General features: G+C 40.7%; 1 protein-coding gene across 2 annotated transcripts in view; it reads left to right on the top strand.

Annotated features, from left to right (window-relative positions):
- The window catches only part of EZR (ezrin), a 705,905-nt gene extending 681,743 nt beyond the window's left edge, over positions 1 to 24,162 (top strand). For both annotated transcript variants that reach the window (XM_075064085.1, XM_032793255.2), the window contains exons 4-14: positions 5,464 to 5,559; positions 7,223 to 7,497; positions 8,371 to 8,454; positions 9,211 to 9,357; positions 12,952 to 13,048; positions 17,461 to 17,624; positions 18,970 to 19,100; positions 19,862 to 20,022; positions 20,369 to 20,461; positions 21,825 to 22,076; positions 22,723 to 24,162. In XM_075064085.1, coding sequence (XP_074920186.1) covers positions 5,464 to 5,559; positions 7,223 to 7,497; positions 8,371 to 8,454; positions 9,211 to 9,357; positions 12,952 to 13,048; positions 17,461 to 17,624; positions 18,970 to 19,100; positions 19,862 to 20,022; positions 20,369 to 20,461; positions 21,825 to 22,076; positions 22,723 to 22,887 — 1,665 coding nt within the window. In that variant the 3' untranslated portion in view covers positions 22,888 to 24,162. The remainder of the gene's footprint in view (positions 1 to 5,463; positions 5,560 to 7,222; positions 7,498 to 8,370; positions 8,455 to 9,210; positions 9,358 to 12,951; positions 13,049 to 17,460; positions 17,625 to 18,969; positions 19,101 to 19,861; positions 20,023 to 20,368; positions 20,462 to 21,824; positions 22,077 to 22,722) is intronic.
- The last annotated feature ends 473 nt before the right edge of the window (positions 24,163 to 24,635 follow it).

Genomic DNA, 24,635 nt, shown 5'->3' with positions numbered 1-24,635 from the left:
CTGAAGTCGAATATCTAAAATCGATTTACTCACCCGTCCTCACTGCGCGTGATCGATGTCCGCAGCTCGCCATGTCGATTCTGGAACTCCGTTGGGGTTGGTGGAGTTCCGGAATCGATATAAGCGCGCTCAGGGATCGATATATCCCGTCTAGATTAGATGCGATATATCGATCCCCGAGCAATCGATTTTAACGCGCCGATACGGCGCGTAGTCTAGACGTGGCCTAAGTGTACCTGAAAGCAGCAGAGTAAGACTGAAATCTGCACGAGCAGACTCTAATACATGTAGTGCAAGCTCTGCGGATTACTAGCAAACTCTGTTTTTCAAACTTACTGTGTGTATGGCAGACCTCTGAACCTTTATTTAATTGGGAACTACTTCTCTGGCTTGTGTGAAGGTGTGGGTTTTTTTTTTTTAAATAAAATAGTTAAGCCTATGAATGTTCCAACCCCTTTCCTTTTAGATCAGGCTCATATTCAGAGTCTTCATACTTTTCCTACAGTACATGGAGTTTCACAATCCTGGATTCCTACAATCTTTCAAAAACAGCCACTAGTGTCTGCACGGTAACTTATGGGTAATGGAATGGGATCAAGTTAGTGGCACACTCACCTCCTCTAAACAACTTCTGAGAATATACTTTGGAAGGCAAGACCTACTTTGAGAGCTGCTGGCTTAATTAACAAACAGTTTTTGTGATTAAACTGAAGATCCTTAGTCCAGTTTGTGTCATTCTGTTTGTACATTCACACTGATCAAACATCAGTTAACCAAAACTTACTCCCATCTGTATCAGTGACTGATCTCCCATCTAGTCAATACCTTTAATACAAACGAAATAATCTTAAAAGTACTAAGTTTTATAAAGCTACATACCATCTGCTTATTTTTTTAAATATCGCATCACATAATTTAAGTACCTATGCAAAGTGTGGGCAAATGTTAATTCTATGACTTGTTCAAATCACAGACCATCATGGTGTATGAGTGGGAGTATTTTCACGTTCTTGTGATCTGTGAAAACCTATCTTGATTGTGATGCCTGGAGTTAACATTTCGAAATCCCCAGAGGTAAGGGAGCAGCATCTGTCAAGTAGACCATTTGTAATAGCTTGTCAAGGTGAACTGGGTTACCCCTGCAACAGGGGGTAGTCAATTATTTTTTTGTTAAGCTACAAATTTCTTGGTCAAGATATAGTCAATCCAGACTCCAGAGAAGAAAATAAAAAAAAATAAGTAACCACAATTTCTGGGTCCTTTCAAAGGCATCTGATGGTCCAGATTTGGCACATGGTCCACCTATTGACTAACCCTGTCCTACAAATAAACTAAATATTGTAAGCTATCAGCTAAAGTAGTGTCTTGACTTTTAAAGCAATTATACTATTAATTTAAATTGATCTGGAAAGAGCCAAATGACCCGTGAACCTAAAGACCTTTTTAAATGAATTGTAACCTTGCTGGAGAGTAGATTCAAATATAGTTCTGTTGAACATGATTGTAACTTAAACTGGGTCAGTTACACTGAGGACAAGGCTTAAGTCCTTCATCATTGCAAAAATGAGCCAAATTCTGCTTGCCTAACTCATGGAGTATTCCTATTGGCTGCCATGGTATTTGACATCACTCAAATACGAGCAGTAGGATTAGGCCCTGCAGTGTGACACTGTTGTAGTCTTTAGTATGTGGCCTTATTTTTTCATCTTCCCCTTTCAGTTAGCATGCTGCTGTTAGTTGGCTCTCATAGGACTACCAAGCATCTTACTCCATCTGGAATAAATTTGAGACTCTAGAATTTGCTGCTTCAGTACCCTTTACTTGCCATCCTGACCATGGGAAGTGCTGTTTTTTTTTTTGCTTTTTTTTTTTTTTTTTAAAGTTGTATCTAAAGGTCTCAATGGTAAGCTGATGCATGTATCCAGTTACTGGATTTTTGTGGTTTGATCTAGGTTTTCTGTATTACCATCCCCACTCAGCCAAATCCTGATTCAAATCTCAAAACTCATGAGATTAAAATATATAATATAAAAGGCGGCTTTGTCTTCTGTTGCTGGCAGGGGCGGCTCTAGGAATTTTGCCACCACAAGCACGGCATGCAGGCTGCCCTCAGCGCACACCTGCGGGAGGTCCACCACAGCGGACCCTCCGCAGGCAAGCTGCTGAGGGCAGCCTGCCTGCTGCCCTCGCAGCGCCGGCAGACTGCCCCCCGCAGCTTGCCACCCCAAGCACGCACTTGGCGTGCTGGGGTCTGGAGCCACCCCTGGTTGCTGGGGGCAGATTTTTAAGTTTGTGGGAGCATAACTTCCACTGACATAGGAGTTAGGCACCTAAATGCATTTTAAAAATCTAAACTTTGAAGACTTAACAAGATGTTTGCATGAGTTTCACTTTTATAAAATGCAATTAGTGGAGTATTAATGAAACTACCTTCCTACGTGCATGAGAAATCTGAGCTGCAAACACCTTGGCCTCTGTGCCCTGAGTGACATCACAAGTACCATAAACAAGAGAAGGAAAATAAAAACGCTGTCCCAGTGTAAATCTCAAATCTGTTTCTGGCATTTGTGGTGTCACCTTTTTTGACCAGAGAAACAAGCATATCTGCAGTTCATAGATTACATGATTTTAAGAAGGTACCAGTTACAATAGAACACTAATTTGATCCTTAAGAGAGGTTCATATACTATTTTGATGTATTATAAAAGATTTTTTAAATTCTTTGCTGTCAAATGGTTTTGAGTACACTAACATTCTCAGTAACCATATATCTTACTACAGTTCTTGTGGGGGTTTTCCACTCCTCAAACAGGGTTCGTTCGTAAGAACAGCCATATTGGATCAGACCAAGGTCCATATAGCCCAGTATCCTGTCTTCTGACAGTGGCCAATGCCAGGTGCCCCAGAGGGAATGAGCAGAACAGGTAATCAAGTGATCCATCCCGTCACCCATTCCCAGCTTCTGGCAAACAGATGTTAAGGATGCCATCCCTGCCCATCCTGGCTGATAGCCATTGATGGGCCTATCCTCCATGAATTTATCTAGTTCTTTTTTGAATCCTGTTATAGTCTTGGCCTTTACAACATCCTCTGGCAAGGAGTCCCACAGGTTGACTGTGCATTGTGTGGAGAGAAAAATTCCTTTTGTTTGTTTTAAACCTGCTCCCTATTAATTTCATTTGGTGACGCCTAGTTCTTGTGTTAGGAGAAGGAGTAAATAATCCTTCCTTATTTACTTTCTTCACACCAGTCATTATTTTATAGATCTCTATCATATCCTTGCTTAGTCGTCTCTTTTCCAAGCCTGAAAAGCCCCAGCCTTATAAATCTCTCCTCATATGGCAGCCAGTTCATACCCCTAATCATTTTTGTTGCCCTCTTCTGAACCTTTTCCAATAGCAAGATATCTTTTTTTGAGATGTGGCGACCACATCTGCACACAGTATTCATGATGTAGATGTACCATGGATTTATATAGAGGCAATATGATACTTATTATCTCTCTCTTAATGATTCACCACGTTCTGTTAGCTTTTTTGACTACTGCTGCACATTGAGTGGACGTTTTCAGGGAACTATTCACAATGACTCCAAGGTCTCTTTTTTTGAGTGGTAACAGCTAATTTAGACCCCATCGTTTTATATGTATAGTTGGAAATATGTTTTTCAGTGTGCATTACTTTGCATTTATTAACATTGAATTTCATCTGCCACTTTGTTGCCCAGTCACACAGTTTTCTGAGATCCTTCTATAGCTCTTCGCAGTCTGCCTGGGACTTAACTATCTTGATTAGTTTTGTATCATCTGCAAATTTGTCATCTCACTGTTTACCCCTTTTTCCAGATCATTTATGAATATGTTGAATAGGACTGGTCCCAGTACAGACCCCTGGGGGACACCACTATTTACCTCTTTCCATTCTGAAAACTGACCATTTATTCCTAACCTTTGTTTCCTGTCTTTTAACCAGTTACCGATCTATGAAAAGATCTTCCCTCTTTTCCCATGACAGCTTACTTTGCTTGAGAGCTTTTGGTGAGGGACCTTGTCAAAGGTTTTTTGAAAATCTAAGTACACTATATCTGCTGGATTTCCCCCTTTTCCACATGCTTGTTGACCCCCTTAAAGAATTCTATTAGATTGGTGAAGCATGATTTCCCTTTACAAAAACCATGCTGACTATTCCCCAACAAATTATGTTCATCTTTGTGTCTGACAATATTATTCTTTACTATAGTTTCAACCAGTTTGTCTGGTACTGAAGTCGGGTGTACCGGCCTGTAATTGCTGAATCACCTCTGGAGGCCTTTTTAAAAATTGGTATCACATTAGCTATCCTCCTGTCATTTGGTATGAAAGCTGATTTAAATGATCAGTTACAAACTACAGTTAGTAGTTCTGCAATTTCACATTTGAGTTCCTTCAGAACTGTTGGGTAAATACCATCTGGTCCTGGTGACTTATTACTGTTTAGTTGATCAATTTGTTCCAAAATCACCTCTAATGACACCTCAATCTGGGACAGTTCCTCAGATTTGTCACCTAAAAAGAATGGCTCAGGTTTGGGAATCTCCCTCACATCCTCAGCTGTGAAGACCGATGCAAAGAATTCATTTAGTTTCTCCACAATGGCAATATCATCCTTGAGTGCTCCTTTAGCATCTCGATCGTCCCATGGCCCCACTGGTTGTTTAGCAGGCTTCTTGCTTCTGATGTACTTAAAAAAAAAAAAAACAACAACTTAGCCAACGACTCAAAAAGTAATAGCAATCTGTTCTTCAGATTCTTTTCTGGCCTTCCCAATTATATTTTTACACTTCATTTGCCAGAGTTTATGCGCCTTTCTATTTTCCTCATTAGGAATTAACTTCCACTTTTTAAAGGATGCCTTTTTGCCTCTTGCTGCTTCTTTCTTTGTTTAGCCATGGTAGCTCTTTTTTTTTTTTTTTTTTTTTTTTTTTCTTACTATGTTTTTTAATTTGGGGTATACTTTTAAGTTGAGCCTCTATTATGGTATCTTGTAGCTTGCAGAGATTTCACTTTTGGCACTGTACCTTTTTAATTTCTGTTTCACTAACTTCCTCATTTTTGTGTAGTCACCCTTTCTGAAATTAAGTGCTACCATGTTGGGCTGCTCTGGTGCCTTCCATCAGTCAGTTCTCGCCCTCCTTTTTGGGAGTTGAAACATGCAGCTAATGCTCTGTTACCTCCTTTTTTCCAGGCTTCTGTTTTCTTCCCTGTCTGGGAGATCTGATTCTTGGATGGACTAGCTCAGCAGTCAGGGGCTGCAACTGGAGGTCCTGAAGCTGGCAACCTTGGGTGGATGGGAAGAAGGGAGGCCTGTTAGAACATTAATTAGATGTGAAGGTGTGGGGGTTCAACTGAGGGAGCTGATGGTCCAAATGACATTTTATGGGTATATTAACTCTTTTTTTTATATATTTTATTTTGTTTTGTTTCAGGTGGTTAAGACGATAGGCTTGCGTGAAGTATGGTACTTTGGTCTTCAGTATATGGACAACAAAGGATTTCCGACTTGGCTGAAACTTGATAAAAAGGTAATTGCTGTTTTGGGTTAACTATTGAAAAGAGGCTAACTTCTGGTGTAAGAGTTATGCTGTGGTATCAGTTGCTGATGTCAGTCCTGTAGATGCTGCTGTTAATTTCTTACAGCTCCATGTTTGTGGCTTTTTTTTTTTTTTTTTTTTTTTTTTTTAGAGAGAACCAGTTGACTTAGGGTGGCAGGAATCCTGTGAGCAATGGTCTGGCAAACTGGAGGTTCACTCCCATCCCTGTGCATGCATATTGGCAGTCTGTGGTATATAAACGTGATAGAGCTGTTTGCAATCACTTTATCAGGGTATACCTTGAGTCCAGCCCCAGCACATCTGGGCTTTCCACAAAATAAGCAGCTATTTTTATTCTCTTAGTGGAACCTGCTAATTTATGGTGCTTAATCTTTCATGCTTGTATAGAATTAGTTGCCAGGCTCATTAGAATAGATAATTCATTTCTAGATTTAAAAAAAATGTTGTGCTGTAATTTTAATGTACTCTTCGTTCAGATGTCTTGGGGATTAAGATGAGCCCTTGGTGAGCAGACAGATTATCCCACATCTGCTAGCTGTGGAGTTTCCTGTGCCTTTCTCTGGGGTGTCTGGTGCTGGTCACTGTCAGATAAGGAGCTGAACAGATCACTAATCTGACCCAGTATGGCACTTCTTGTATTCCTGTGTTCCTGAATATACAGAGTTTTTATTGTGGAAGTCTCTGCTCCCATATTATCAGGGACTGCGGGTCTTAAACCCTTGTCCACTGGGCCCTTAAGAGCTAGTAAATTTCAACCTGCCATCTGGGGACCAGCGAACAGTTCCTGGAATAGAAGCTGAACCCTAACACAGGACTCCAGTCCTGGTCTCTGCCTGGGCCCCTGATCAATTCATTGCTTCTATATAAACTCAGCATAGGAACAGGAAGTTGTCCATGCAACTGGGTTCTCCAGTAGGTCAGAGTGTGCACTTCTCAGTCATGACACATTTATGGAAACTAAACCCCCCTTTTTTTCCACATAAGATGCATGAAAAGTATTCAAGTTTTCATGCTGTTTAGCACCTGGGAGTAAGGAGAAGAGCCAGCACTTTGAAGCAATGGACTGATCACGTGGAACACGCACGGTTCCATCGGCCATAGTTTGGGATGGTCTTCTGTTGTGTTGCTTAAAATGCAAACAGACCTTCATTTTCCTTCTTGTTGCCGCCCCCCCCGCCGCCCCAATAGAACCATCTGGCATGGAGTATAGATCAGCCTGAGGTATATGTTTCCCTTCAAGGTAGTATCCATTTGCCCCCACTATCTAGTGAAAGGAGTTGACAGGGGTGTTAGAAGGATTCTGTCTTTGCCTATTTTCTTGTAACTAAACAGGCTGCTCTTTGGATTAATTGTATGTTAAATTTTGTGCTATTGTAGGAGTGATCCTACAATGAATGCCTCGTGGGCGGACCCTGGCACTTAGACAGGTGCTCATGGATTTGAAAGGGATCCCATGCTGGTGCAGGAATTTGTTGCAGAGTTGGGGTCATATTGACAGTAAATTCCTGAAGTAATCTTGTCTGTAAACCTGTACTAGAACACCCCCAAACCCTTTTCTTTGTGAAACAAACATCTCCTATTGTCAGTTAGCCATCTGCTCAGTTTTTGGGTCTGTGTGTTTGTTTTGTCTCAGGTCTCTGCTCAGGAAGTCAAAAAGGAAAATCCCCTCCAGTTCAAATTCCGTGCCAAGTTCTTCCCTGAAGACGTGTCTGAGGAGCTGATCCAGGACATCACCCAGAAGCTGTTCTTCCTGCAAGTGAAGGAAGGGATCCTCAGCGATGAGATCTACTGCCCACCTGAAACAGCAGTTCTTCTTGGCTCGTATGCTGTGCAAGCCAAATTTGGAGACTACAATAAAGAATCACACAAGTCTGGGTACCTCAGTTCAGAACGCCTGATCCCTCAACGGTGAGTGCTTTAAAATAAAAGGGTAAAGCTGCCCTGAGTCTTCCAGTGTATTCCAGTTATTTGAACTCCCTCAAAAAATGGTATGATCAGAAGGCATGACACTTCAAAAGTTAGAGCCTCTGCATCTCATTGTTCTCTGTTCCATCCAGGCTGCATGCGCATGACTGGAGAGCACTACTCAATACTTCCTTTCATCAGAAAATAGATAAGGGAATATTTTCACCTCTTTCAGTTAGTTTGGATCCCCCTCTCCACCAAAGTCTAATCACTAGCAACTGTTAGCAGGTTTTGAGTGGGGAACAGCAGATTGCCATTATGAATATCCCTACCCCTGGAGAAGTTGTTGTGTTTGCACATCGTTAATTTTTAAAATCAAATTATCCCAATGAGACACTCTCCTGTTGCAGAAATTAACTTCTCTTTTTAACTCACTTCTCCAACTCTCTCAGTGACGTGCATTTTTCTTTCCATAAACTATTCCACTTGGTCAAGGGGTCATGTGTTCTACCTTCATGCCCTTGGTCAATGACAGCCAGGAGTTCTTGCTGGGGAGAGATGGGCAATTATCTATGTTCCACTTCATGAACTAGTCCTTCTCTCAAAGGCATTTGTTCCTGGCTGAGGAGGGTGTGGTGGGGGGCATTTCGGCTTTTCGTGAGAGTAATTTCAGTGGCACACACATGCACTTCCTGTAGAGGGATACCAGTTTTGTTCAGAAATGCTACAGCAGTAATCTTAAAACAGCTTTATCTGCAGATCACAAGAGTGGGGGAAAAGTGTGACATAAATATAAATGCATAGCAAAGTTAAATATTGCAACTATATGCAGCAGAACAAGTAACCTAATACTTCTAAGTTCCTTCCATGTATTAGAGTAATGGACCAGCACAAACTTTCCAGAGAGCAGTGGGAAGAACGGATTCAGGTCTGGCATGCTGAACATGGTGGAATGCTCAAGTGAGTACCTCTGTTGGGCTGTATTTAGGTCATCTTGATTTGTTCTGTTAATCTCCTTAAGCACACAGTTTTATTATGTATTTTTAAAGTGGAATCTCAAAGTAATTGGACCAGGAAATAGCTAACACTTATTTTGCAGTCCAGCATGGAATAACGTGAAAATTCAGTAGATTTGGAAACCAGTTTTATAAAGTGTACTGCAGCCAAGCTCAATGCATTTCCAATCCATTAACAAACCTGTAGGTCGGCATTGACTGCTCTGATGTTTGTAGAGTTAAGGTGACACGAATGCTGGCACACATGGAGAAGACCTCAGTGAATGGATACAACCTTCTTCTAAAACATTCATGTCAAAAGCTTATTGAAAGTGCCTTTATAACAAAATACAGTTAGGCTTGTAGCATGGAAAGTCAGGTGTTACATTCTTGCATTGTCCACATGTTTGTTGGTTGTTCACTACCCCACACCGTGACAGATGAATGCTACTTACTGAGAAATCATGATTTAGGGTTTAACTAAACAGGAATATTTTATTCTATTCAATAATAAACTAAAACACATTCAGGAGTTCCCCTGAGCCCAAGCATCAGAACTGGAGTTAGGACCAAACTGTCTGTCCCAGAAGCAACTCCTCTTGTTTTCCAGCTTGCACAGATGTTTCTTCCACTGGCTTTGGCTTGTAATTTCAAAGGAGTTGGTTATCTTATGTATATATTTATACTGCCTTTTTTTTTTTTTTCTTCCCACCTCAACCAGAGAGAATGCAATGCTGGAATATCTAAAGATTGCCCAAGACTTGGAGATGTATGGAATCAACTACTTTGAAATCAAGAATAAGAAAGGAACGGACTTGTGGCTGGGAGTAGATGCACTGGGCCTGAATATTTATGAGAAGGATGATAAGTAAGTGTGTGTGTACGTGCCTGATCCCTCCAAAGGGCAATGGACTGTTGCTGGAGCCCAAAGAACTTTGAATTAGTAAAATTTAGTACTTGCTTGGTGAATGTCACCTAAGTTTGGATAGCCACAGGGTAAAGCTTATGTTGGGAGGCAAAGCAAGGCTTGTACTTCACGTGAATCCTGATTTCTCTCTTCTTTCCCTCACAATGTGACTGCTTTCCTCTTAGGCTATGCACCAGCATGTAGGAAACCTGAAATTATGTTTATAACAGCTCTCTAAATGTAGTGCATGAAATCATGGTATTAAACTGCCAGCACTGTTAACTTCCATTTCCGTATACAGCTGTAAAATCAGGCCCTAAAGAATTATTTTAGGGAAATATCAACCTTGTCCAAAGTTAGGGGATCAGACACCACAGTAGTGGTTGCAGTGTAAGAATCTATAGACCAGATTCTCATTATGCACTCCCAGGAACTGCCTTTCTCAGGGTTGAGTGTTAAACACAGTTGCCAATAATATAAACGCTAATTAGAGTAAATTCTTTTAATGTGTCTGTAGTTGCAACCAATCCTTTCAGTAGTTGTGGGCTCGCTAATAATGGAGTATGAGAGGGGAAAAGAAGGCTGAGAAGCAGGAAGAAGTAGACTGAAGAATAAGGTTTAAAAGGAAATGAGTCCTGTTTGTGTGTGTCTCGCTTTGCTGGATTCTTAAAAAATGAAGCACAGGCCCAAAGTGCGGTGAAATACGAGGAAGTTTGAAATGAAGGATTCTGCGTCAGTGACTTAGGCTCCATTTCTCTGAATTTTTAATATAAATCCTAATAAAAAGGTAGCAACAGGATCGTAGGGGATGGAGAGTGAGTCTGGGTCAAAAATGACAGTTGAGATGTAGTATTAGTGGGAACTGTTTGGGGCCCCTGTTAAGACTGCCGAGGAAAAGAATGCATTTCTCTTTGCTGTGTTAATGTGTGCTGTCTCCTAGAAAACAAGGAGTGTCACATGAGAGATTACATGAGTGAAACCACCTTTCTTTATTTCTTGAATGACTGGTTTCACTGTGTGACCATGGTCACACAAACAGGTTTTTCGAGCTGCATAACCAGGCAGTATATAGCCCTGACCTCTGAAAGGATTATGTAGAAAGACTTACAAAACAAAAAAAAAGTTAGGCCAAATGATTTGTTTTGTTCAGCTTTTTTGCTACTATGCAATTGGATCTTTTGAGCACATAATGTCAGGATTAGGAAAAACAGTGATGTACATAAATCAGGACTGGATGGACTGGCAGAGCTTTGGGATTGGGATGAGGGAGGTTGGGGAAAATTTTGCAAATGTCTTACTCAACAGTAAACAAAACATTACTACTCATTAAATACAGGAATCTGTGCTATATGTCAGTACCTATATTTAAGGGTAAATACCAGTCCCCCCCAAACTTGATTTCTACTACAGTATTTAAAATGTGGGGGAGGGGAGAGAGAAGACTATCATTATACAGTGCTACATCTGGAATTTATTCAGTGCCACCTCAAGTGTACTGTGATACTAATGCTCGTGTTAGATTGCTCATTTTAATAGAATATATTGGTGACTGGAGCAGTTACGGCCAAATCAAAACCTAGGCAAGCAGATTACTGTATGTAACACACAGGTGCACAGGCACACAGAATAAAGCTTAAGAAATGCTACATTTTAATAAGTGTTCATTTTATTTTTGCACTGGTTTAAAGGCTGGTGCTGGGAAGGAGGCTTGAACCCAGTGTTTCTCCAATCCTGTGTTTAAATGGTAGGTAGCTTCCACCATTTGATACAAGGCTTGGATGAATTTGCCTTAAGTTGCAAGCTCTTGTTTCTCTGGGCCTCTCCTTTTCCTCCCTTCCCGGTGTATAGTGCTTATAATCTTGAAGAAACTCGAGTTATTAGAAGTAGTAACCTGGAGTTGTTAAAACATTAAATATATCAATACACTAAAGGGATTTTTAAATGTTTGTTAGAAATTCCTTTTGGTACTTTGATATCTCCATTCAGTCATAATGATGGATTACCGCATGCACAGGGCCACCCCCCTCCCCCCGCAGTGTGCTGTAGAACTTGTAAGAATCTGCTGTCCTTTGAGCAAGCACTGGAATTCTGCAAGCTTAATTGCTTCACTTCACTTCGCTTCATTAAATTGTCAAGATGGAATCTGCCTATTCTATATTTTAATTAGAACAGAGAAATTTAAATTTGTGCTTGTCATGTCATCTTGCTAAAGAGAATTTTACACTGGTCTTTTCTTTCTCTACTGAGCAGATTTTGGCTCAAAATTTAGACTGCAAAAATAACTTTTTCAAATGCTAATAAAAACTGGTTTTTAAAAACAACTGCATGTACCCCAACAGTGTCTGAACACAGAGGTGGCAGTATTGGGCAGGTATAAGAGAACCTAAAAATGAAATGGACTAGAAACCAATTAGATTTAGTAATTTCTCTTTTGATTTATCTTATTTTTTCAAGCTCAGAAATTCAAAAAGTAGTTGGCATAAATAGTGAAAAGTTAAGATATGGACTTTTTTGTTTGAATAATCTGAAGTCTTTTTGTATTACTGGGAGGAATTCTTGTTTGTTTCAAATTGACTGTTAGCCTACCAGTTTGTGGTTTAACTGCAGGTCTGTTTTCCAGTGGCAAAGAACTGCATAGGAGTGTTAGCATATGAGAGAGCCCATGGTTTAAAGTTCTGCTGTATGACTATTGGGCAAAGTCCCTTGTGCAGGTTTCATGCAAGAACAGAACAGAGCTTTTTGTCTCCAGTCTCTCCAATAGTCTGGGGGAGGGGAAGAAATACAAGAGATGTCTGCTTCCTTTAACTGTCTCTAAGCATGCTATGGCTTTAGGCCCCAATTCAGAAAATCTTCTTTAAGCATATGATCATGGGACTTAGCCACTTGCTTAAGTGCTGACCTGAATAAGGATACTTTACAGAACATGGGCCTTAAAAGATTAAAAATGTGTTCCATTGTACATTTTATTAGTCAGAAAATAGATGTAAACTTCTGAGTCTGTATCATGCCAGACAGTGTTTGTTAATAGTTTTGGAAGGGCCCTATATACTTCAGTGCAAGAAAAAGTATTACACTTTAAAAAAAAAAAAAAAACAAAACCAAGATTTTAAAAAACTAGTGCCTAAATCCATAGTTAGATACCTAAATAAAGGAGCCTGGCATTCAAATGTGCTGAGAACGCAACAGATCTTGCAATAGTCAAATGGAGCTGTGGGGACTGAGCACTTCTGAAATTCAAGCACATACTCTCTTACATTTAATAGCCACAATGTCACTAGGCTGGTTACTTTGAATTAGGAAGGAGAGAGCCGCTGAGTTTGATAAGGGGTGTTGAGGGACATATCTTCCCATGGGCAGGAGCAAATGGTTTTCTCTTGTTTTATTTAGTATTTCAAGTTGTCTAGTCTGTTTTAGAGCATGTGGCTCAGGGCCTTCCTGCAGAGGAGTGAAGTAATGGCACATTGTTTCAAATTCTGGAAAGAACATCAATTAATCACACACCTTGTTGTTTTTGTTTGTGGCTTGGCTTCTTTTAAAACCTGTCTTTGTTTTCAGATTGACTCCAAAGATTGGCTTCCCCTGGAGTGAAATCAGAAACATCTCTTTCAATGACAAAAAGTTCGTGATAAAACCTATTGACAAGAAGGCACCTGTAAGTACATCTAGAATGAACTCTTGCATATCATGTTCAGATTGTTAAATACTTTTCGTCTCCGTGCCATAAAATACAGTTCTTGTACTCTGTATAAAAACTTGCTCATTGCATCAGAAACAGTATATACTACCACAGAGTATTCATCAAACTTTTCTGCCTATAACTAAGGTTGCAATTCTGTCGTGGAGGTTGCGGAAGTCACAGATTCCGTGACTTTCCACGACCTCTGTGACTTCTGCAGCAGCTGGTCCCGGGGTCAGCCGCACCAGCTGCTGCTCGGGCAGCCCTAAGCAGCACTGGCCCTGGGGAGCACCCAAGGAGCAGCTGACTGGAACTGTTCATCTTAGAAAAGAGACAACTAAGGGGGAAATATGATAAAGGTCTATAAAATCACAAAGGGTGTGCGGCAGGTGAATAGGGAAGTGTTAGTTACTCTTTCATGGAAACACAAGAACCAGGGGTCACCCAATTAATTTAATACGTCACCAGCTTAAAACTGACATAAGGAAGTATTTTTTCACACAATGCACAATCAACCTGTGGAACTTGTTGCCAGGGGATGTTGTTGTGAAGTCTAAAAGTATTACTGGGTTCAAAAAAAAACTGGATAAGTTCATGGAGGATAGGTTCATCAATGGCTGTTAGCCAAGATGGTCAGGGATACAACTCCATACTCTGGGTGTCCCTAAACTGTTGACTGCCAGAAGCTGAGACTGGGCGATGGAATGGATCACTCTGACTGCCTCGTTCTGTTCATTCCCTCTGAAACATCTGGCACTGGCTGCTGTCAGAAGACGTGATACTGGGCTAGATGGATCTTTTGTCTGACCCAGTATGGCCGTTCTTATGTTATGTTCTATTAAAGGCTTCTTGTGATGCTACTCTAAAACTGAACATGCACAGCATTCTCACTAAGGGTCTCAGGAGCGCGTCACTCCAAAAGTGCACATCACACGCCAGATCATTGCGTATTTTGACTTCTGAAACTTCACAATTGTTTGGAGACAGATTTAGGGGGCAATTCGCATTGCAATTCTGATTCCAGGAAAGGAGCAGAGTCTCTTAAATGAGCTTGTAGCTTTTTAGGGTATGGAGAAGCAAGGACATGGATACCTGAAAAGAGGTAATTTAAATACAGTACCTGTGCGTTTAAAATACGCCATGAGCATGTTTTCCCAGGTAACTGTAGTGAATTTACCAATATCACTATCAGTTATCAAACCATGAAGAGTGTAGTAACAGGAATAGGTGAGGTGTGTTCTGACAGTCCTGTCAGCTGTTGGAGCAGGAGAAAAGGGCATGCTCTTGCAGTAGCTCATCTATTAACATAAGCCGTGGGGAAAACGCTGCTTTTAGAAAGTCAGTTTTGGTTTTAGTAGGGCTTTTTGAGAAAATTGTAGCTATGGAGTCAAAAGCAAGTGACTCAACTAACTATTTAAATAACGAACAGCAGAATATTGAAAAACCTGTTGGTGTGAAAGCCATCCTTTTCTTAGAAACAAATCTGTTTTATAATGTATTTCATGGCAACCACCAAAACGCTGCCCCACTGTAAAGGTTCACCTCCCTGTACATGCTGGACTTCTTGGTAGGAAAGCCCCTTTGTGATCTCAGTCATATTTCATGCTGAGTACAAAATGTTAATCTCCTGTTTGTGATTCATGGACACAGCTTTCCACCCACTTTCCAGCTGCAAATCTGAATGCATTTAAAATGGAAACTTGCAGGAGACTAATACAGTGAAGCTGTTACTATTGGAAAACACCTTTTATGTCTGGTTCTATTCGGTTTGGAGTACCTTGTATGCTCTAGATGCTTCTTGTATTCAAACTTTGCTACAAAAAAGAGAAGCAAGAGTCTTGTTTTTTCTGGACACAAGTTGAGAGTTTCCAAGGGCAAGCTTTAAAACCAAACCAACAAAAATAACAACCCAGCCCTGGGTACCTACCAGTAGAATCCCCAAAGTAAAAATAGGATTGCCATTTTTTCTCTTTACATTGACAAGGCTTTAAGTTTACTAGGAACAGAGTCTGACTCCTAAGGCACCTAGTGCTGTGGAGATTCTTTTTGAGTCAATGTGCCACTGATACTGAATAGAGATGGAAGATTTTGCTGGGGGTATCGGCATACCAAGTGAGAATGCACATCTTCATCTCAAGCCAGGGTAGGGTGGGCCTGCGCTCTTCTGTGCCTCTGATTATAATGTTCACTGCAAAACTCCTGTATTCTTACATGAATTCTTTCCCTCTTAGTTACAAGGCTATAGACAACAAACGTGGGCTCTCATCCATGACTTTAGTATTTATCTTCTTGGAGTTAGACATACCTGCATGCAGTGCACATAGCTGTTTGGCTTTTTTTGAACGGTTTCCATAAGTGGAAGCATAATTAATAATTTACAGCTGTAGACCGTATCAAGCATGCCAAAGACATTGTGATCTGAATAGTTAGAAAAACTAAAACCAGCCACCTTGGTTGACTGCAAAGTCTGCATCCTTCAGAGTTGGTATGTGAACAGAATCATAATGGAGGGCATGTGCTGAAGAGAACTTATCCTTGCCAGCAGGTTCTCACTGAATTTGGAGATAGGAGCATTTTTCATTATTTCTGGAGTCACTTCCAGTGTTAGTCATAGATCCAAAATACCTTCTGAACTCCAGGTGTAATTGAAATGTTTGGAGTGGCAGTCATCTGAGACCCATTCTCTGTAAATGCACAGCTCTGGCTCTCTTCTTGTGAAAATTCCATCTCATATGAACTATGAGGCACTCCAAGGAGGGCATTTCTAAGGGATTAGTGCATTTCCCAGGAGACTTGTCATTCAAACACTTGTCATTTTATCTGTTGATCTGTCTTATCACCTTATGCAAAGCATGCTGTAATAGCAGAAATGCAATGCTTTATTTATTGAATAATGAGTGTTTCTTGAGTTCAAAGTCTTACTGAATCTATAATCGTATACTTAAAAAGCTATCTGGCTCAGTAACAGATGAAGAATTCTATGGCTTTGGGCATAGCCTTACTGAAGAATTTACTTTTACTTTTTACCTGTTTGCTTCACCTATGGGGAGAATGAGTTTTGTTCTAATAAATGGATTGTTTGATGATGATTGATAACTCAAACCTTTCCCTGTTCTTTAACTCTGTTGGTTATCAGTGCTGCATGTAACCCAATACCCAAAGCATTACTTGTGTGGTGTTGGCAGCTAGGGAGGGTGATAGAGTAGCTCACTAATGCTCAGAGCTCTGATTGCAGCGCAGATCTTCTTAAAAATGCCACCAAGAGGCAAAGATGACAATGCAGATGTCATGAATGCAGAAATCATGCTCCTATTAAAAACCCCCAAAGTTATTTTTGGCTCAGTAGCAAAAGAAATGAGGAGTCTCCCATCTTCATTCTAGCGGAAGGAATTAAGGTGTTTCTCCTCTCCTTTTCCCCCATCATCTAGGAGGAAGGGCTGCATGAATGCTTGATAGTGGCAGTCTCTCAGTGGCCACTTCAGAAGTGGCTATGGACAGTATTTGTCAAAGTGGCGCTTCCATTAGTGTGTAGCTACACTCATCCATGTTCTATATTTTGCACCTATGTAGAGATACCATTGCTGGGACTCCCAACAAATATTGTACAACTATTGTGGCTGGACTCTCCGGTACTGGAGACTTTCTGTGACATAGCTTGCATAGCTACAAACATTACTAAGATAAAGATGCTACATATCTTGCTTCAGAGTGTAAAACTTAATCACCTTCAAGGGGCAGGAGGGAATCTGTCTTCTCATCCGTCTAACCATCCCTTCCTCCTGAATCATCCCGACTCCCTGAAAAGTATCTGTTGGTACAATTGGCTGAGGGTGCTGACAATTTTTCATCTTTATCTGAAGAAAGAGAGTAGCAGGTTCTAAGACACTGAATTAGAAGGATCAGTGATATGACCTAAGACTGTAAATCCTTGTGGTATTTTTTTAATATTAATCATACTATTATGTTTCAGGCCTCCTTAAATCTTATTTCCATTCATAAGACCTCCTTGCCCACTTTGTATACTAATGAATAACACAGTAGTCACACACTGTCATATCTTGTGTAATGAATAGAGGTGGGTGGGTTTGATATCCTCCCAAAAAATCTGATTGACTTTCCAAGTGTTACAAATCTCAGGAAGCTCCTTCTGTACTACCGTCACTCTTGAATCGAGGTATTTATGGGAGTGTTGTTACAATCACTGGGACTACATAATTGAAAATGCAGCTGCTATTCATATATGAATGCCTGTGCATGTTGCTTGGATTGCAGTAGGACAGTGGCCATGTGATTGGTCTGCCTACAATCAGTTAGAAGTGCTTTATCTCCTTCCATAGGAAACCACTGCCGCAGGGACTGAATTCCATTGTTCTGCCTCTCTTCCCTAGGACTTTGTGTTTTATGCACCTCGTCTAAGAATTAACAAGAGGATCCTGCAGCTGTGCATGGGTAACCATGAGCTGTACATGCGCCGCAGGAAGCCTGACACCATTGAGGTCCAACAGATGAAAGCCCAGGCCCGTGAGGAGAAACACCAGAAACAGCTGGAAAGGTGAGCTGAACTGGATAGAGGAGGGTGAGAGCTCAGGGGAAATGTGGGTGACCTGAACGGAAGCAAATTGGCAGGATTAAGCATTTCAGTTGTGAGACAGCTGAACTGGAGCCAATAGGGTGGGGTTGCACCAAAGCAGGAGGTGAACTATTCAGACACTGAAGGCTATTGCCCTCATCCCACCTTAAGCCGGAGGGGAGTATCTGGCCCTGGAGTCTAACTGATAATAGAGGGGGTATTGACTAAAGGGAGAAGAAACAATTCAAAAGAACGTAGTACTTGCCAGACTGGCTCAGACATGAAGTCCACATACCAGTATCCTATCTGACAGCGTCAGTACCAGATGCTTGTGAGGCAAGTACAAGAAACTACACACTGGCAGTTAGAGAATAATTTACCCATAGACAAATTTCCTCCTAACCCCATTTGTTGGCTTATGTCCTAGAGCATGAGTATTTATATCCATTAAAGTCTTTGTGTATCTAATGTAACTGTAGATATTCTTCTTATCCACATGGATTTCTAATCCCTTCCTTGAATGCTGCTTAAATCTTGGCCTCAATGATTACTAGAGGCAAGTAGGTCTGCTGGTTGGTTGTCTTGTAGGAAAAGTGTTCCCTTCTGTCCGTTTTTAAATTTGCTGTCTTGTCTTGTCTTTTATATTATGAGAGGATATATAGGAACATGTGATTTGCCTATGCCTGTTACTCCTAGCAGGTCTCTTGTTTAACTGTGCTCTCTACTAAATGGTACCAATCTTCTCAATGGTTGTACATCTGGAAGTGTTTACATGCCTCTGATTGTTTTTTAGAGAGACAAGGTGGGAGAGATCTGTTGGACCATCTTCTGTTGGTGAAACAAGCCTTCAGACTTATCCAGAGCTCTTCTTCGGGTCCTCAAAAGCTTGTCTCTCTCACCCACCTTGTCTCTAATATCCTGAGACAGACACAGGTACAACTACACTGCATCTGATTGTTTTTGTCAACTGTCTGTGAACACTTCTTTATGCAGTGGGGTATCCAACACTTGACACAGTGCTCCTGGGTAGGATGTAGCATTGACTTAGAAAAGAAAGATGGAAAGTATATAACTTATCCTATTCCTTGGTAGTATTACCTGGTTATGGGCCAGGACCCATTGTGCTAGGTGCTGTACAAACACAGAACAAAGACAGTCCCCACCTCAAAGGACCCCCTAACATAGTTTTTGACTGCCATTGACCAGCGGTTTTCACTGAGCTTTCTACAGAGATGCCCATGCCTCCTGCAGCATGGATGCAATTCAGTGGAGCAAGCAAACTCCTCCCTTCCTAGATTCTAAACTTTGTGTTATTTCTCTCTAACAGGCAACAGTTAGAAAGTGAAAAGAAGAAGAGAGAGACCATTGAAAAAGAGAAGGAGCAGATGTTGAGGGAGAAAGAGGAGCTGATGTTGAGACTGCAAGAGTATGAAATAAAGACCAAGAAGGCTGAGAGAGGTAAAAGGCTTGCACTGGTCAGCAGGCAGGGTACAGGTGATCCCACACACTGGGCTTTACCCTTCTACTTGATAGCTGCCCTTCTCCTAAACGCTTCCATCTTGTGACACTTTGATCTGCTGCACAAAAGGGACTTCTGCCAGTGCGTCTGTGCGCATGTATAAATACAGGGACAGTGAAATCTTTCCTGGTCAGTGCAGTGATCACCAGCTATTGTATAGAGAAAGTAGATGTCAAGTGACCTTTATCTTTGTTGCTTTCCCATAGGAGGAAAGTGTAATATGGCCACTTCATCAGTGACTGACTCAAATATTTCTCACTCAAGTAGCTTTTAATGGTCCCTCCCATAACTCCCCTGCCAGACACCTGATGCTTCGTTAACAAGACATCAATGAAATTGGCGTCTGTCCTCCCTACCTCCAATGTGTAGAGAAATATGGAGGACCAGAAGCAGCAATCCAGTCCTACTCCATAAACTGATATTCTAAGGCTTTGGAGTTGCCATGTTTTCCTCAATATGGAGTAAAACCCACAATTAAATTCTCAGTGCTTACATTCTGGAAAGGGACTATTATCTAGAATATAAGCTACGGACGTCTTGCGTATGATGTGTCAGGTAACTGCATTTAGACTTGTTTATAAACCAAGTTGGAGTTTATGGATAAAAGACTGGAGTGAAATATTTGCACCAGTGTGCAAAACCCCTTTTGTGAAGAGGTTAGTTAAACCCATTGACTTACTGCTTTCCTCTGCCTTTACAGAGCTCTCAGATCAGATCCAAAAAGCCATGCAGCTTGAGGAGGAGAGGAGGCGAGCTGAGAAGGAAGCTGAACGTCTGGAGGCCGAGCGCTTGGCTGCTCTCCAAGCCAAAGAAGAGCTGGAGAAGCAAACTGTTGACCAGATGAAGAGCCAGGAACAGCTGGTAGGAACCATAGGCTTTTTGACTCTTCGTGTATAAAGCCTTGAATTGTATATTTCAGTTAATGTGAGCTTGTTACTGCATATTTTTAAATGAAGTCTTGGATACAAGGACATGAACCATTAGGCCAGAGGCCGCACTGCAGTAGCATAATCATGGACTCAATTTTGACTGGGAAACTTTTCAAATGATCGACCAAATAAGTGCAAATTGCCCATAACTTAATGGAGTCTTTATCACAGTGGAGGAATCTATTCACAAAATCATGTAACATTTGGGTCATATTTCTCATTCACAAACGCATTATTGAAAGAGCTCCAAGTATAATTCTAGCCTTGCTATTCAATAGGCTACAGAGCTTGCAGAATATACAGCCAAGATTGCTCTTCTGGAAGAAGCAAGGAGGCGTAAAGAGAATGAGGTTGAAGAATGGCAACACAGGGTGAGTTTCTCTACTTGCCTAAATTGATCCAGAGCTTTAAACTTGAATTAGTAAAATGTACCAAACTGCTTAGCCTTGTGTAACATCACAGAAGAGAATCTTTAGTAAAGCTCTAATGGAAATGCTGAATTTATGAATGTAGTTATTAACTTCCAACCCAAAGTGCAATCTGTAATCTCCCTCCTGCAACAAATCTGACTCTTCTCAAAACTCCAACCAGTGAGCGGTACAACAATTTAGAATGCAATCTTAACTATAGAGTCATGATCGTAATGTATTTGGGCATCTTAGGATACATGTTTGTGTATGAAACTGTTGAATGAAGGAGAGAGAAATGGACAAAGTAAGTGTAACAGCACTAATGTAGTGGTCCCAATAACTTTGTGCTATTGGGAAGTGCTGCTTTTTGTCTTGCCACGGGGGACTGAAGTATTCATAATGGAATGCAGCAGAAGTGAGAGCAAATCTGGAAGATCCTTAAGTGTGTAGTTATATTTATATGCCAACATAAGTTAAACGCTATATCTGGATAACATTTTCTCACTCTTTAGTTTTCTATTTTGTCTTTGCTATTTTGCACCTCTAGGAAAACAAACCTGCAGCAATTTGTTCAAGAATAATTACCATGTAGAGGAAAATGTGTGTTCTTAGCATTTTTTAAACACTGATTTGGATTGCTATCAGATCTCTAGAGTTTAGAGCTGGCTGGGGATATTCTGGATATTTCAAAACTTCAGTGAAAACTGCCCAAAGTCTTACCAACCGTTCTCCATTTTTTTTCTGCTACCTTTGAAGTTGAAGCTTGCCACAGTATTACAGCACCCTCTTCTACATTTTCTGGAAGCTGAGTTCAGTTTTCCCACAAGACCATAGCTAGCCCTGAGGAGGGAAGAACTGTTTTTTAGCAAGCAAGAGGCCCAATTTCTTACAATTTACACACCTCTTTAAAGTCCCACAATTTAGGAATGTAATTTCTCATTTCTCATTGTATGGACTTCCCAGCTAAGGCTGACCAACAACTTCTTTTTATTTGACAAGTAGTATGTTATAAATATAGATTCCACATTCCCCTACCATACTAGTAGTTCTTCCGGCATCATTCTATGCTGGAGAAGACTCTTGCTTAGGGAAATTATACTGGCTTCATCCACAATCCTAATGAAAAAAATTTTTTTTAATCTCACCATACAGAAGAGAATATTGAAAGCATTGTCTTCTGGTTAGCAAATATCCAACCACTCTAACATGCCCCTTTCTTTCTGTTCCTTCCCTTTTGGGTGCTACAGTGTGTTCATTGAGCTGGGTTTAAATAAACTTCTCATATCTGCTTTTGTGCCCATTTTTTTTGTTTCCACTTTTAAAGGCCAAGGAAGCCCAAGATGACCTAGTGAAGACAAAAGAAGAGCTACATTTGATAATGACTGCCCCACCTCCACCGCCAGCCCCTGTCTATGAGCCAGTGAATTACCATGTCCATGATAACTTGCATGATGAAGGAACAGAATATTCAGGCTACAGTGCTGAGTTCTCAAGTGAAGGCATCTTGGGTGATCGCAATGAAGAGAAACGCACTACTGAAGCGGAGAAGAATCAGCGTGTTCAGAGGCAGTTGATGGTAAGAAAACAAAATTATTGGGAGAAAACTTAAATCTAATGTAGCTGAAAATTGAGCCCTGTTTAAATGCACAGCTCTCCCAAACTGGTGTATGTAAAATATTAAAGGCTCATCTATATGGAAACTTAGTGTGCAGCACGCTGGGAGGATTCTGCTACTGCACACTAAAAGTTCATAATGCACTTTGACCTACTGCTGGGATCTGTTCTGTGCGCTGCAGAACTGTTCGTACATGGCAGCAGGGTCCACATGGCCAGTTAGCGTGCTTGAGGTTTACACTCTGGTTTGTCAGGCACTAAATCTCCATGTAGACAAGCCCTACAAGAAGTCTTGAACATAAAGCCATCTGTGCCTGTACTTCAACATGATTGATTTTCCTGCAATACATATGGACTTTTCTTATTACTCAGACAGTAGGGATGCACTGATGCTTCTGGTTCTTTCAAATAGCTAGTGTTCAGTCAGCACATTGTAATACTCAAATGTCCAGATCTCCAGTTCACCCATTTCCTCATGTTTTTCTGCATCCCAAGGATGTCATCAAAAGCCTCTAAAACATTATTAATGCTTGATTCTGTCAAACTCTTGAGACTTAGGTCTTTCGTGTGTGACCCAGATTTGTGACATCCTGTACTCAATGTTGCAGACCCTGACAGATGAGCTGGCCCAGGCCAGGGATGAAAACAAGAGAACCCACAACGACATGATCCACACAGAGAACATGCGACAGGGACGTGACAAGTACAAGACTCTGAGGCAGATCCGACAGGGCAACACCAAGCAGAGAATCGATGAGTTTGAGGCCATGTAAGCGCACTTTACAGCCAAGAAGGCAAGACTATGGGAAAGGCAGATCTTAACATACAATCTGTCTTTTCTGAGGGGTCACTGTATAACATCTAAATATATATAAATATCAAATGCTCTAAGCCTAGAGAGGCTCCCACTGTCAGCTTATCCTCTAGTTTTTACTATTAAAAGGTGGTGACTGCCCATTAAGTCTGTCAGCCAAGCAATTCTGATAACTGTTGCTCATTCATATCCTAGTGCCAAAAGGCCTTGTCACGTCCATTTTTTTTCAAGCAGGGTTTATTTTAATATTACATCTTTCTATCCATAAAGATGATATGCTGTGATAGGTGGTACATCTGGATTCAGCTTTTTAAATAAAAACCCTATGCTGTGGGTGAATTTTTGTGCCATATATCTTTACATTCTTTACGTACAGCATATAACCTGACTAATTCTACATTATGCTTTGTCAGCAAAGACCTGCAGGCCCTTGTTTATAATTTTACAAAATGGTACCAGCAACCATCTGGAAATCTGTTATTTCTACACATAAGTGTGACGGGGGGGGGGGTTTGTTGCTCTGTTCAATTGGAGAAATTCCTGCAGTGATCACTCAGATGAAATGCAGTATAGGAACACTTTGATACCCTCCTTGCATAGGTAGGCAAATATTCTGTTGGACTCATACACTTGTTGATGTGTTATACTCCAGCTTAATTAATGATCAGCTGTAGTGTAGTATTTATATATAAATATGGATTGTAACACTAGTTCAAAAAGGGAGAAAGTTTTGCTCTGTATATTTTGTTACCTTTCAGATTTAGTATTAAAATAAATTGCATATGTAAAAATTTGCCTAAACGATATACTTAGTCTGTGCTACAGAAGCAGTGTAAAACTGATCACTTGCTATAAAATGTATTTGTAAAGTGATTTTTTACTTCAAATAAAATTGATATATGCACGATTCAGTACATACAATCTTACTCCACCTATTTTTTCTAACAAATTTTCTAATATTTTTAAATATTTGATTTAATATTTCAGACTCCAACTATGAAGGGATTGTTTGTTTATATCTCCCTCTTATTTTGTCCATGAAAAGAGCATTTGTAGACTTCCTGTTACCTCCACCCCATCTTTGAAAATTTGTTAGAATGTCAGTGTGTTGGTTCTGCTCCTCCATTTACAACTCCAATGCTGCTTTATACTCATAACGTTAAACCTTTATATCAAGGTGGTGTGGGTTTTTCACAACACATGAATATGAATAAAAGATCTGCAAGATAACAAAGGATTTGAAGTTGTGTATTTTTTGTTGTTGGGTGTTTAACCCCAGCAGTGCTGTGTGTATGCTAAACTACAGTGCAGCTCTACATTTCTCACTTTGGAAATATGAACTCTTACATTTGCAGCTTCGCAGTGAAATGTCCTGGGGGGGACACACTTTCTCTTTAAGTGAGGTGCGAGGAAGAGGAAGACAACTGCTTTTTGCAGTAATGTGTGATCAGAGGGCAGGAATGAAAGGGATGAGACCTTTCAGATACAGCATTCTGCCCACTGCAGAGAAGATGCATCCACCAGGAAACTGGTACTTCTCTTGATCTTAGACCACGTCTACACTGGGAAAACTTCACACACCAAATTGCTATTTGTTCTAAGGTAGGCTTGCTTTCTGCAGTCAGACTTGCTGAGGCTAACTAACACAGCAGTAAAGATGGCTTCAGCCACAAGAGCCTCACCTTTCTAGGCCTCCCACTGGTACTT

The sequence above is a fragment of the Chelonoidis abingdonii genome, chromosome 3 (assembly GCF_003597395.2).
Source record: "Chelonoidis abingdonii isolate Lonesome George chromosome 3, CheloAbing_2.0, whole genome shotgun sequence".
NCBI classification, from domain to species: Eukaryota; Metazoa; Chordata; order Testudines; family Testudinidae; genus Chelonoidis; species Chelonoidis abingdonii.
The sequence above is the reverse complement of the archived record's forward strand: the minus strand, read 5'-3'. Positions and strand labels throughout refer to the sequence as shown.